The sequence below is a fragment of the Lathyrus oleraceus genome, chromosome 6, assembly GCF_024323335.1.
Source record: "Lathyrus oleraceus cultivar Zhongwan6 chromosome 6, CAAS_Psat_ZW6_1.0, whole genome shotgun sequence".
Lineage (NCBI taxonomy): Eukaryota > Viridiplantae > Streptophyta > Magnoliopsida > Fabales > Fabaceae > Lathyrus > Lathyrus oleraceus.
The window spans coordinates 28,265,306-28,278,574 of record NC_066584.1 but is presented as its reverse complement, the minus strand read 5'-3'; the positions used below and the strand labels follow the sequence as shown (position 1 = coordinate 28,278,574).

Here is a 13,269-nt window from a genome sequence, read left to right as displayed (position 1 = left end):
CATGTGAAATCTTATTTATTTTAGAAGATGAAAAGACAAATATAATAAATTAATAATATTTAAATAACTTTTATAATTTATTAATAAATTTGAATATTTGTGGATATTTGTTAAACTACTTTCTCTAATTAAAATTAAATATTTAAATATTTATTTTATTGTATCCACATATATTCATTAAACCACTCTCTCCAATATATCCATAAATGTCCATAAGTACAAGTTTCTTTTACCATCATTGTGAAAGACCAATATATCTTAAATTCAAATAAATCCATATCTTTAAATCATTTTCAATTCAGCTAGGATCTTTTTGTTTTGACTTTCTTTTAAAAATGATCTTAATAATGTTACATATTTTGGTGTAAAAAAATTATAATTTTTTTTATAAAAAAATTTTAAATAAAATTTTGGTTTGAAAAGTTCTTAAAATATTATTTTAAATATTTTATTATTTTATTGAAATTTTTTTAAATATCAAAATTTCAAAAAATCACTTAATTTTAAAATTATTTTAAATAATTTTTTATAAAAATTATTTTTAAGATACAAATTTTTTAAAAAATTATTATTTTGACTATATTTTTATCTTTAATAATTTATGTTTATGTTATAAAATACAAATTTAATCTTTTAACTTAAAAAAAATAAATTTTAAAAATCTGAAAAACAATTTTGTGAATTCATTCTAAAAATATAAAAAAAAAATCATTTTTTAAACTAAAACAAACGAATCCTTAGTTTAACGAAATAGATTCTCATTTTTAAACTTCAATAAAATTTATTTCTTAAAAAAACATTTCATCGTGGAAATAAACGCCCCGCCACTTAAAAATCGAATTTTAATACCAAAAATTAAGGCAAATTGAAATTAATTAATACTCTCATTACACATCCGTTAAATCTACGTGTCAGCTCAATTAAATAGCCGCGTCACCGTAACGGTGTTCATCTAAACAAATTTACCGCATTACCCTTTTAAATTTACTTGCTTCACCAAAATTGGATTCCTCGTTCTTCGCTTCTCAGAGATTCCGTTCTTCCGAAACCAAAGGTTGTTTCCTTAAACTTGTGTACTAGAAATTTCTTCTATCTTCATGTTTTTTATTATTTCACACCTCTCACTGACTCTAATTATTATTCTGATTTTTTCTCTCTCAAGTTCTTATATATTCAGTTACTGTGATTTTTTTTTTAGTTTTTTCTTTTTGCTCCTCAGTATTCATATATTTTGAACTTTGATTGATTAGATAAACAAATTGTTGATTGAATTTATATGTTTTTGTTATATTCTATTCTATGATTCTGAGAAGGTGAGTTTTCATGTATATGTTTGACTTTCTTAGTGGTTCATGAATCATGAGTGAATGATTTCTGTTTCTAATCATTACAGCTTCACATTCAGGAATGTCTAGAGAAGTCATGGCTACTTCATCTTCTGTTCCTTTTGATTATGAGATCTTGGATAAAGATCCTGACATACCTAGAACAGCTGTGGTCCAATCCAATCGGACGAACCCGTGGATTGAGCCCGAAACTTTGAAACTTCAGCACCGAATTGGTCGAGGACCCTTTGGCGATGTTTGGCTTGCAACTCTTCATCAGTCAACTGAGGATTATGATCAACACCATGAAGTTGCTGCTAAGATGTTGCATCCTGTCAGAGAGGATCATGTGAAGATTGTACTGGAGAAGTTTAATGATTTGTACTTTAAGTGCCTAGGAGTTTCTAGTGTTTCTTGGATACATGGAGTTTCAATGATCAATGGAAGGGTTAGATTTGGAATTGCGTTTATTTTAACCTATAGGATATTGTTAGCTACTGCCCTTTTGACTTATTTACATTTGTTTGTGTTCACAGATCTGCATCATTATGAAATTGTATGAAGGTTCAATTGGTGACAAGATGGCTAGATTAAGAGAAGGATGGATTTCATTACATGATGTTTTGAGGTGACGTGTTTTCAGAGAAATATGTTATAATCGTCCCTAAATATAGGATAGGACCCTTTTAACTGAATCAGGGAATTAAGAAGGTTAAGAAGGTTGATGGTAATATTAATATTTGATAGTAATTTACAAGTTTACTTACTATTTGGACTGATATAAAACTCAAAGGCCATGAACCTGGCCTCATATAGACACGGGCCTATGACCCAATACCGAACATCCAAGCTCACGACTTAAGCCCAACACGCCGGCGCATGACTAACCCTAAACATGGTCATCTGGCTTAAGGATAAGAGAGTGACCACCACCTCCAAATGGGGTTATAAACCGGCCTCAGGTCCCCAACTCCTGGCTCGAACCCAAACACACTAGTATCTATGAACTCTATTATTGTCACCCTAGCATAAAGATATGCTCGGCCGCAACCGACCATTCTCTTGCCCATCACGGGAGAAGGTTTTACCAATTGCGACCAGTGATCATCGGTTATCCTAGTGACCTTAACCGAGTTGGAGTGGGTGTACCAACGCTATAAATAAGAGGCTCTACATGGGCCATGATCATCCAATCATAACTCTAAAACACCAAGAGTTCTGATCATAGCACATAGTTAGCAAAACTTCCCATTCCTATCTATACACCTGTAGGGCTGTGTCCATAGCACGGAGCTAGCAAGGTCCATCTTTTCTAGTTGATGTTCACAATATAGTATTTATTCTTGGTTGCAGAAAAAGAGGTAAAATATTTAAAGGTATATTGGTAAACAATAATGTAGCTGAAAATCAAAAGATGTCCTATAAAAAGGGACACTGAAATTTCTCAAGAGGGTTTTGTATTTCGAAACAAAGTAGTACTTATCTTAACATATGTATGTATTGTAGGTAGGGGAAAACTACTGATCAATACTAAGAGCATGCTACTTGTTGCAGGTATGGGATTAATCTGGCTCAAGGTATTCTGGAGCTTCACTCTAAAGGGATCCTTGTTCTGAACCTTAAACCTTGCAATGTTCTTCTCAATGACAATGGTCAAGCGATTTTGGGAGATGTTGGTATTCCCAATCTTTTGCTTGGTTCCTCATTCGTTAGCTCAGATATTGCTCAGAGGCTTGGAACTCCTAATTACATGGCCCCGGAACAATGGAAACCAGAGGTTGGAGGTCCTATATCTATTGAAACCGATTCATGGGGATTTGGTTGCACCATTGTTGAAATGTTGACTGGTAATCAGCCTTGGTACGGATGCCCTGTTGGTGGAATTTATGGATCAGTTGTTGAAAAGCATGAAAAGCCGCTTTTCCCAAGTGGCCTTCCTTCTCCCATCGAGAATATCCTTAGTGGATGTTTTGAGTATGATTTAAGAAACCGCCCTTTGATGGTAGATATTCTGCGCGTCTTTAAAAGGTTTGTATCCAGATATGATAACTTGAAACCGTTTTTTCTGGTAAATATTTCAGATTCTTGTTTGATTTAGCATGGAATTGTATGTACATAAGCATGGTTATATTTTCAGTTAATTTCTATTTGTCTTCATGCAGATAAGAAATACTTTATATTGCATATTACTCTATTCTTAATCGTTCTTCCTATGTTGCAGCTCGCTGAGTGAACTGGGCAATGATGGAGGATGGCGATATCAAGGAAATATGAAAGTAATTGCAAAATCAGGCAGCACTGACTACACCGAATGGTTCCTCTCAAAGGATCACCTGCAGGTGGGCGACATGGTCCGATCCAGAAAGTCTCCTAACTCATGCAAAGCTCAAAATATGGATGTCCCAGAAGGAACTGTTGTTGGTCTAGAACGCACTGCGGATCATGGATTCGTTCTTGTGAGGGTCCACGGTATTCACGACCCTATAAGAATTCATGTGTCAACTCTCGAATGGGTCACAGATGGCTTGGCAGCTGGTGATTGGGTACGTGTTAAAGATAAAAACCAGAAACACTCGCCAGTTGGCATTCTACATACCATCAATCGTGATGACGGTAGAGCTGCTGTTGGATTTATCGGGCTGCAAACTCTCTGGAACGGAAACCCTTCTGACCTTGAAATGTCAGAATCATTCTGTGTAGGACAGTTCGTTAGGCCAAAAGAGAATATCTTAAGCCCTCGATTTGAATGGCGTCGTAAACGGGGAGGGGCCTCAGCTACTGGTCGGATTTCGTGGATTCTACCAAATGGGTGTTTGGTAATCAAGTTCCCAGGGTTGCTGACTTTTGGGAATGAATCAAACACCTTTTTGGCTGATCCTTCTGAGGTTGAAGTGGTTGATTTCAAGGCTTGTCCTGGGATTATGGAAAAGTATGAACATATTGAGGATCATCACTGGGCAGTTAGACCTGTTCTAGTTGCACTCGGCATATTAACAGCTTTGAAACTAGGTATATTAGCTGGAAACAAAGTAAGGAGGTGCAAGAAGTTTAATGCAATAATAGAAAGCAAAAACCAATATCTGGAAGGTCAAAACACCAATAGTCCTACAAGGAATGTAATAAGTCATGGCAACACAGCCTGGGTTCCTTCAGTTGCTAATATCCTTTTCAAAGATGGTGCTTAACACTTACTCTTATATACAATTAAGTAACTAATGCCATACATCTTCTTGGCATTAGCTAGTCTTTGTACTGGTGAAGCAAGCTGTACTTTGATGCTAGTTTGAAGTTGAACAATATTAGTAATTATACATAAGTTATGGTAGTTCTAATTCTGAATGTAGAAGTTGTACATATCCTTTAATGGATTAGCTTTGTATATATACTATCAACAGATGATTTGCAATGTTTATAGAAAATTTATTGTTCTGTTTATATTGGATTTTATTGAAGGAAAAGTGAGTGTGAAGTAGAATGCTATGAGTCAAGATACATTTCTGTAATGATTCTTGAACACGTTAGCTTTAGTTGCGAGAGTTGCATTTTTTCAGCATAGTATTGAAACTACACAAGGAAATTTCAGCATAGTATTGAAACTACACAAGGAAATAGTACACAATTCTCAGGTGGAAGAAGGCGTTGCAATAGAAACCACAATAGTTGAATGCAAAAGGCCAGAAAAATAGTGCGTATTATTCTTTGCTATATTTGATCATATACACTAGTTTAATGGAGAGCAACTAAGCAAAACTCAAAATATTTATCGTGTAAAAACAAATACACTCAGAATGTAGCTAGTACAACAGAATAAAGTTTACACCTGCACAGATACACAACAGATACAATCGTTATGAACAGAATGAATATCTTATAACCTACTTTTTGTGGTTAACCTTGCAATGGCCTCTAGCCACATAAATAACAATACAATGTCCTTCCACAATGAGACGTCCATTTGACATATCTTCTAGCTTGCAGCAACAAGACCAGCATCTGTCACAAGTTGGTCCGTCAATGCCGAGAGTCGAGCAACTCCTGCTTTTACCACAGCTAAACAGTCGATGCAATTGATATTTGTGATTAAATCGAGTTTAATATCATTGTTATTTTTCATGGCACTGATATAGCTATCAGCTTCAACACTCTGGATGGTTTTACTTTTATTCAAAAGTTGTTGACTCATTTCAGCAAGTTTCTGCAGAGCACTAGTAGCAGCTTTAACTTCATGCTGAGCTGCCTCAAGCTGAAGCTTCTCGATTGCCAAGTCATCCATATTTTTCTCGTCGATTCTTGCCTGTGCCAAAGTATGCAGTCTTTTATGATCATTAGCATCTTCTGTCACCTTGTCCCTTGCTCCTCTTAACTCTTCCTCTTTCGCTTCCAATCTTGCAATAGTCATTTTAAGCTCCTCATCTTTCATTGTTAGAGCCTTCTGTACTGCAAGAATTTCCATCTCCTTTGTTTTTAAGCTTTCCTTCGTCAGCTCGAGCACATTCTCAAGCTGTTTTTGTTGCAGACTCAATTCATTAGTAGGCTCCTCGGAAAGTTGCATGGTTAGTTGGTTACTCAATTCATCTAGTGGTCTTGATGAATTGATGATGTCTTCATTCTTAATGGAAGCAACCAGTTTGTTTGTGAGATCTAAAACTCGTTCTACTACAGTTTCGGCCTCGAAAGCCTTCAGGCTTGTATTATTCAGCTTATTCTCAATTATCTTCACATGCTCATCTTTCTCCCTTAACATATTGGTTGCTTCAATAAGCTGTGTTTCTTTGTTGTTCATAAGTATCTTAAGATCAGAAATTTCCTGGTTTAGTTCCACCAGCATCTTCCTAGCACTGGAAAGTTCCAAGTCTTTCTCCTCTAAAAGAATCTGAAGAGAAGCCTTTTCAGATTTCAAATGCTGGATTTCTAGCTTAGCATCAACAAGCTCTGACTCTTTGATATCAAGAAGAGCACTTGTTTTCTTAAACTCGGCACTTTTTATATCTAATTCCTGTTGAAGCAAAGACATTTCTTGGACAGCCTGCTCCAAAGAAGCTCTCTCTTTCTTCAGCTCCTCATGTAACTCCTTCATGAGCTCCTTCTCCGCAGACAGATCCAGTTCGAGTTTTTTGTTCAAGGCCTCAGCGACCCTGAGTTTCGTTCTTTCACTCTCCACTTCTATTTGGGCATTTTCTAAATTTTCCATGTACAACATGACACTTGTCCTTTGGTCTGCAAGTTCAGCCAGCTGTTGTTCCATCAACCTTTCCTGTACTTCCATTTTGTTCCTAGAAGACGCCAGTGATTGCTGAGATGAAACTAACTCAGACCTCACATTACCGAGAAGCTTTTTCACCCTTCTGAAATCCTCTAGTGTTTCACTACTCTCACGGGCATGTCTTGAAGCCTCCTCTTCAAGTCTCTTAAGTTCTTCCTTTGTTAACAACCACTCCATCGCTTGCTTTTCTAAAGAGGCCTCAGCAATCTTGAGCTTTTCTCCTTCTAATTCTCTCTCAGCCACAGTAACACGCAGTTCATCTTCTCTTTGTCGTACAAGTTGCCGAAGTTCTTGAAGCTCAATTTCTTGTTTGTTAACAACCTCGTTTGCTTCACTCAGAAGCTGAACCTTATATCTAAGCTCAGAATCAACATGAGCAGCTTCTTCACTCTTCTTACCCAAAGCAACCCTCATTTTCTCAACCTCTTCTTCCTTCAAAGAGAAGGCATCATGTAAACCACCAATCTCATCATCCCGATCCCTAAGCCGGATCTTCAATTCCTCTATCTGTCCCGTTTGAGAAACCAAACTAGCCTTCGCCTCCTTCATCTCCTCTTCAAGCCTCTCATACTTCTTGCGAGCAGCCTCAATTTCACTCTCCTGACGCTCTAATTCCTCTTTAGCATGCTTCAATTTTCCATTCTCCAACAAAACAGTTCTCTCCACTTCCTTTAAATGATCCTCCTTCTCCTTCAATTCCATGAGCGCAGATAAAAGATCAGACTCAAAATCACGAAGATATGGTTCATCTCCTGCCATCCGGTCTTCCAGCTTGTGCGTCTGCTCAAACAACCTCTCAAGAAGCCTTGCAGATTCCGGCGCACCATAACTGTTAAAACTAGGTCTATTGTCACTCAACACTGATCTAACATTAACACCATTCCTTAACCAGCGATCTTTTCTTCCTTGAGTCACAGCAAAACCTATTCGGCCACGAAGCTTCGTATTGTACCTTAGAGAGCACAACAACTGCACACACACACAAACGAAATCATTCCAAATCATGATTCAATCAATATTCATTATTCATATTCCAAACAGCTACATCAAAATTTCTATTAAAAAATTGATTAGTCACTAATCCGTCAAATTAACTTTCAAAAACATATAACTCAAACAAAAAAAAAAATTAAGTTGATTTTATCCAAAAATAAATAAATATAGAACCTAAAAGCACAATAAATTCACAGAAAAAATGAACAAAAACATTCCACATCTCACAATTCACCAATTTTGAATTAAAAATTTGATTAAACACTCATTAATCCCTTCAAATTTCAACAAGATTATATAAATTAAGTAGCCGTAACATACTCCAAAACAGGAACAGTATTAATTTGCATGTTTTTCTTTTTTTAGTTTCCTTTTTGCGCAAATCTTAACAAGACTATTGTTGAATCTACAAAATGAAGCAAATAGATAAACAAAATTTCTTTCATTTTTTTAATACGTATGCATAAACTAATCCAGTTGAAATCCAACGAGATTTTTCATTTTTTTACATTTTTTTTGCATAAATCTTAACAATTTTTTTTTGCATAAATCTTAACGATTTTTTTTTTTTGCATAAATCTTAACGAAAGTGTTACATCTACGACTATATAGAACGTAAAGAAAAAAATAGTAGATAGAAAGAGAAGAAGGAACCTGAGAGTATGACGGAGAAGAGGTAGGACGAAGAGAAGATGCGGAGAAAGTCATAGCATTCGCTAGCCGGTGAAGTCTCCACCGCACTGGCAGTTAATCGCCGGAAGAAGAAGGTTCCAGAAACAATAGCGTTGGTTTGAGCCCGTTAAAACGACTACGTTTTGGTGACTTCAAATTTTCAACGGAGATAAAAAAAATGAGAAGAGTTGAATGGAATTGAATAATAATAATAATAATAATAATAATAATAATAATAATAAGAGGAAAAAGAAAAAGAATGTCGACGGAGGGGAAAAGTAATGGTGAAGGATTATTATAGAAAAGAAAAATGAAGAAGAGGAAAAAGCTTGATAATAATTATTAATTAATAAGGAAAAGTTTATTGAGAGAAAAAGAAGAAAAAAAGTGGATAGAAATGAGTAAAGCTTGACATGTTCCTCCTGGGCACGAAAAAGCAATACCCTATTCGTTTTATTTAATTAAATTGTTTTCTCATATTTACGCTATCCCTTTGTCACGTCAAATAATTGTTTTAATTAATTAATAAAGAGATGAAAATTTATGGAGGCCAATATTGATTTGGAAAGTGAACTGTGGAAATTGGTCGACGTAAAGGAGAAATAAGGTGGTGACACGTGTAAACGTATCGACCAATTCGTTGACGTTGGTTTGGCATGCTCTACGCTTGGGTTTTTTGTAGTGGTTGAAATTGAACCACTGTGGATATGGATTGTTTTTGGATATATAGAGATGAGTAAGCATATTAGTAATATTATTATAATAATAAATTGTAATTATTTTGTAGGGAATTGTTATTATAGGACGAGAAAAGAAAGAAAAAGAGGCTAGGGTTCTTTGAGATGGACCCATCCCATGATGCCACCTTGTTGTCCAAGTTCAGTTGTGTGGGTAAGGATTTTCCTAACACTTGAAATATTTTGAAATACCATCTCACCCACTCTATCTAAGTCGGTTTGATAGACAAAAATAAATATACGTATCATATCAATCTTATAACCATTTTTGTATATAAAAAAAAATCTATTTATTGAAATATGATTAATCATCACATTTGTGATTATTAAAAATATATTAAAAAGTTCTTGCAAATTAATGTTATTTTGATTTGTTTTTGTAAATATTTTTTAAAAATAATTATTGTATTTTAAAACGCTTTTAATTTAATTAAACGGAATATATACTATTTTTGGTGATGTGGCATACATGATTAAGCTAAATATCGATATAAATTTTTGTAAATTTTATCACACAAAGCTAACGAGCCAAATTCAAAGAAGAAAATAAGGGTTTATTTGGTAAGATCCAAAAAAAATAGTTTTTAATTTTAATTTTTCAATCCATATTAATAAAAAAAAACTCTGTTTAATAATTATCTTTAACTTTTAATTTATAGCTTTTTTAGTAGTTAAATTTTTTTTCAAAAATTATTTAAAATAACTTTTGAGTTTATAATTTTTAACTAGTGATTTTTTCTTCCATTTATATCATTACTATTTTAACAAAAATATATTATTACTCTTCAAAATATATATATATACACACATACGCGTAAATTTAGCAGATGAAAGATGATGTAATGTTTAATGTTTTTAAGTATAATCTAAATTATATAATGGATTTCAAAATAGCGTTAACAAGTATTCACTCCCCCGTCATTTAAGGATCTTCTGATTTTTCTCTCTGTATTTTTTTTTAAATTACAACCTTACCACATGAAGGTTCCCTTCACTTAAACCTTTTAGTGGTCAGATTTACTTGAGGAGCTGATGTGGCAAGTGAGTGTTGACTGAATCTAAAAATTCATTGCCACATGTACCAAATGTCTGACACGTCACGTGACACTCATAATTGGGAATTTTACCATTGCTTTTTGTCCTTCACATTTGTCCTAAATTAGAAGACGTAATTGAAGTGCTTCAGAGCTTGCAGTGAAAACGACATTAAAGAGGTGACAATAAGGTCCATGTTCTAGAAACAAAGCTTCATCCGTAGGTAGATTTTCTCGGTCAAGTTTCTCATTTATATAGTTGATCATGTTCGGTGCGGTTTTCCATCACGGTGGAGAGTTTGTTAGGGAGAAAACAATGTTTTACATAATGAATGTTATTCAAGGAAAATGTATGTCACTTGTTATAAACAACAAAAATCAGAGGACTTTGTAGATGAATGTTATTAAAGGAAAATGTATGTCATTTGTTATAGCTATAAGTCCAATAAATGGAATAAACATGTAGCCTGAAGTTGATGCAGATGAATTACATTCTCCTTTGTACAAGAAAAGATCCGGGAGACCAAAAAACTTAGGTTTAGGGAGTTAGGTGAAGGTGGATCAAGAATGAGGAGAGTTGGAGAGACTTATAGATGCACCAAATGCGACAAAACATGCCATAACTCAAGAAAATGCAAGGAAACAATTCAGAATCCAGAGGCTTTAAAAAGAAATGTAAGAATTCCTTATTGTCATGTACTTAATTTTGTTGTGTAATTAATTGATGTTAATATTGTCATAATTTCCATTTGTAGAGAAAGACACCTAGACATTATGCAAAGAAAGCAAAAGTCATTATTGGTGCAGTTGAAGTACCCCTTGTTACTGCTGTAGTTAAAGTATCACTTGCAATAAGTGGAACTGGTGGAACTGCTGAGGATGGAGATGGCACATTAACACAAGAAATTACTACCTTGTTATGTTGTGATTAGAATAATGTTTTTAATTAGTATGATCGTTGGTAGAATGTGGTTAATTAGCTTTTGTTTAATTAGTATGACAATTGCACAACATGTGCTATTATGTAATAGTATTTTGAATAACTACTCTATCTTATTATGTAATGATAATCGCACAACATGTGCTATTATGTAATGATATTTTAAAATGCTACTCAAACTGATATTGAAAAGTAATACTGAAATGCTACTCAAACCGATATTAAGAAGTAATACTGCAATTGAACCAAACTTATTTTGTACCAAACTGAAATTGTACTCAAACCCATTTCATTTTGAAAACTCATTTTGAGACAAAATTGATATTGAATCAAACTGATATTGAATAAAATTGATATTTGTATCAAACTGATATTGTACCAAACTTATATTTGTACCAAACTCATTTTGAAAACTCATTTTGAGGCAAAACATATATTGAATTAAACTCATATTGAAACAAACTCATCCATCCATTCATTAAAATCTCAAATTGATACATTATAACAACTGATACATTGAAACAATTACTTCAAACTAAATACAAGTACAACAACATATACATTAAATGGTCAAACTGTAGTGAAACAACTACAACATATTGAATACAATGGAAAACAACACCCATGACACTATTAGTGCAACCGTTAACCAATAACTTTTGTTCCTTTCATGTTGCAGATTCTTATTGGTTTTTTCAAGCTTCTTTGAGCAAGATTCCTTGGCATACTCCTTCCTAAACTCCTTTGCAAATTCCTTGCTAAACTCTCTCAGGTAACCAATCATGTATTTCCCTTTGTTGCAATCACCTGCTAAGCTATTGTCAATTGTCTTAATTCCAGATTTCCACTCAATTTCATCAAGCTCATCATCCCAAATAAATAAATTGTATCTAATCCATGTTTGCATTTAAGAACCAAAGGAAACATGAATTTAGGGAAGAGAGAAAAGTAAGAAACATTGTTACATGATTTTCATACCTTTTACCAATTCCTGCATCTCCAAATTTTCCTCTTCGGATTTTTCGGCGTATTTGAAACCCAAATCTTCATGACTTGATTGCAACCACATCTAGACATTTGTCTTCCATTCGAAGTACCAATTGAGGATGATTTGTTGTATGTCATTTTTAACCCCTAATACACGTGAACGAAGAATGTAGAAGATGAATTACACAAATTAGGGTTGCGAAGAGGATTGATTAGTATAGAAGATGAATTACATGAATTAGGGTCACGCGATGTGTCAAACATTTGGTACATGTGGGAGTGAATTTTTAGATTCAGTCAACACTCACTTGCCACATTAGTTCCTCAAGTGAATTCCGCCACTAAAAAGTTTAAGTCAAGGGAATCTTCATGTGGCAAGGTTGTATTTTTAAAAAAAATATTACAGGCGGAAAAACCAAAAGACCCCTAAATGATAGGGGGTAAATACCTATTAATCCTTCAAATATTGTAGAATATTAAACAATAAATTTATTTTTATTATTATTTCGGATTAATCATACTAAATTCAAAATTACAATGTTACTAATTTGTGTATCTCATTAAATATCATTATAAAATTTGTATATGAATTTAATATATTTTGATGCTATTTTTAATTTTCATATATATTAAAACTATTTTACATGTTTTTATTAATATATTTATTTTTATCGAATAAAAATTAATTTAATTTAATAATATAATAAGATAATGAATCACAAATTTTTAACTAAGAGTACCCATTTATGTGATTTTGTATCTATCAGCTAATGTAACAACTAATTTATCAAACACTCAAATTAACCTATCGATTATCAGTTATCAATTATAAACTATAAGCCATCAACCACCAGTCATCAGCTACCAACTATTAGCTATCAACTAGTTTTACCGACTTCTCTAAGGCCTTATTCTTGTGAATCTCGTCAACAAGCCTTAATATTAAGGATGACAATGAGAAGGATTTAGGCAGGGTACTATAGTACCCGTCCCTAAATCTGCAGTTAAAAAAAATCTTCGTACCCGAGCCCATACCTGCGTGGGCACAATATTTGTACCCGTACCCGCATCCAATGGGTACCTAAGTACCCATACCCATACCCATTTACCCACATTTTAATAAAGAATGATCAATCAATTATAATTTATCATGTCATTTTAATTTTTTAACAACATTTAAAAAAAATTAAGGATATTATTGTTGAGTTAGGAAATAAATAAATAAACATTTATATTAAAATGCGTAGAAATTTAATAGTGATGTTTTTAATAAAAATGTTAGATTAACATGTGAACATAATAATGAAAATAAAAACAT

The 13,269-nt window shown here is 33.5% G+C and overlaps 2 protein-coding genes across 5 annotated transcripts; one reads left to right on the top strand and one right to left on the bottom strand.

Moving 5' to 3' along the window:
• The first annotated feature begins 897 nt into the window (after positions 1–897).
• On the top strand, positions 898–4,760 carry LOC127097681 (uncharacterized). 4 transcript variants are annotated; one of them, XM_051036176.1, is made up of 5 exons: positions 898–1,054; positions 1,394–1,773; positions 1,862–1,953; positions 2,880–3,353; positions 3,547–4,760. In XM_051036176.1, exons 2-5 carry the CDS (start codon positions 1,408–1,410, stop codon positions 4,508–4,510), a joined length of 1,896 nt encoding a protein of 631 aa, XP_050892133.1. In that variant the 5' UTR covers positions 898–1,054; positions 1,394–1,407; the 3' UTR covers positions 4,511–4,760. The 4 variants fall into 4 exon arrangements, with proteins under 4 accessions (XP_050892133.1, XP_050892135.1, XP_050892136.1 ...); XM_051036178.1 differs by having other exon boundaries at positions 900–1,054; positions 1,406–1,773; XM_051036179.1 differs by lacking the exon at positions 898–1,054 and adding an exon at positions 1,142–1,313 and having other exon boundaries at positions 1,406–1,773.
• A 225-nt stretch (positions 4,761–4,985) lies between these two features.
• On the bottom strand, positions 4,986–8,689 carry LOC127097680 (uncharacterized). The gene is made up of 2 exons (XM_051036175.1): positions 8,236–8,689; positions 4,986–7,557 (listed from the first exon to the last, which is right to left on the bottom strand). The coding sequence occupies exons 1-2, from the start codon at positions 8,287–8,289 to the stop codon at positions 5,293–5,295; spliced, it is 2,319 nt and encodes a 772-aa protein (XP_050892132.1). The 5' UTR covers positions 8,290–8,689; the 3' UTR covers positions 4,986–5,292.
• Positions 8,690–13,269: the final 4,580 nt, after the last annotated feature.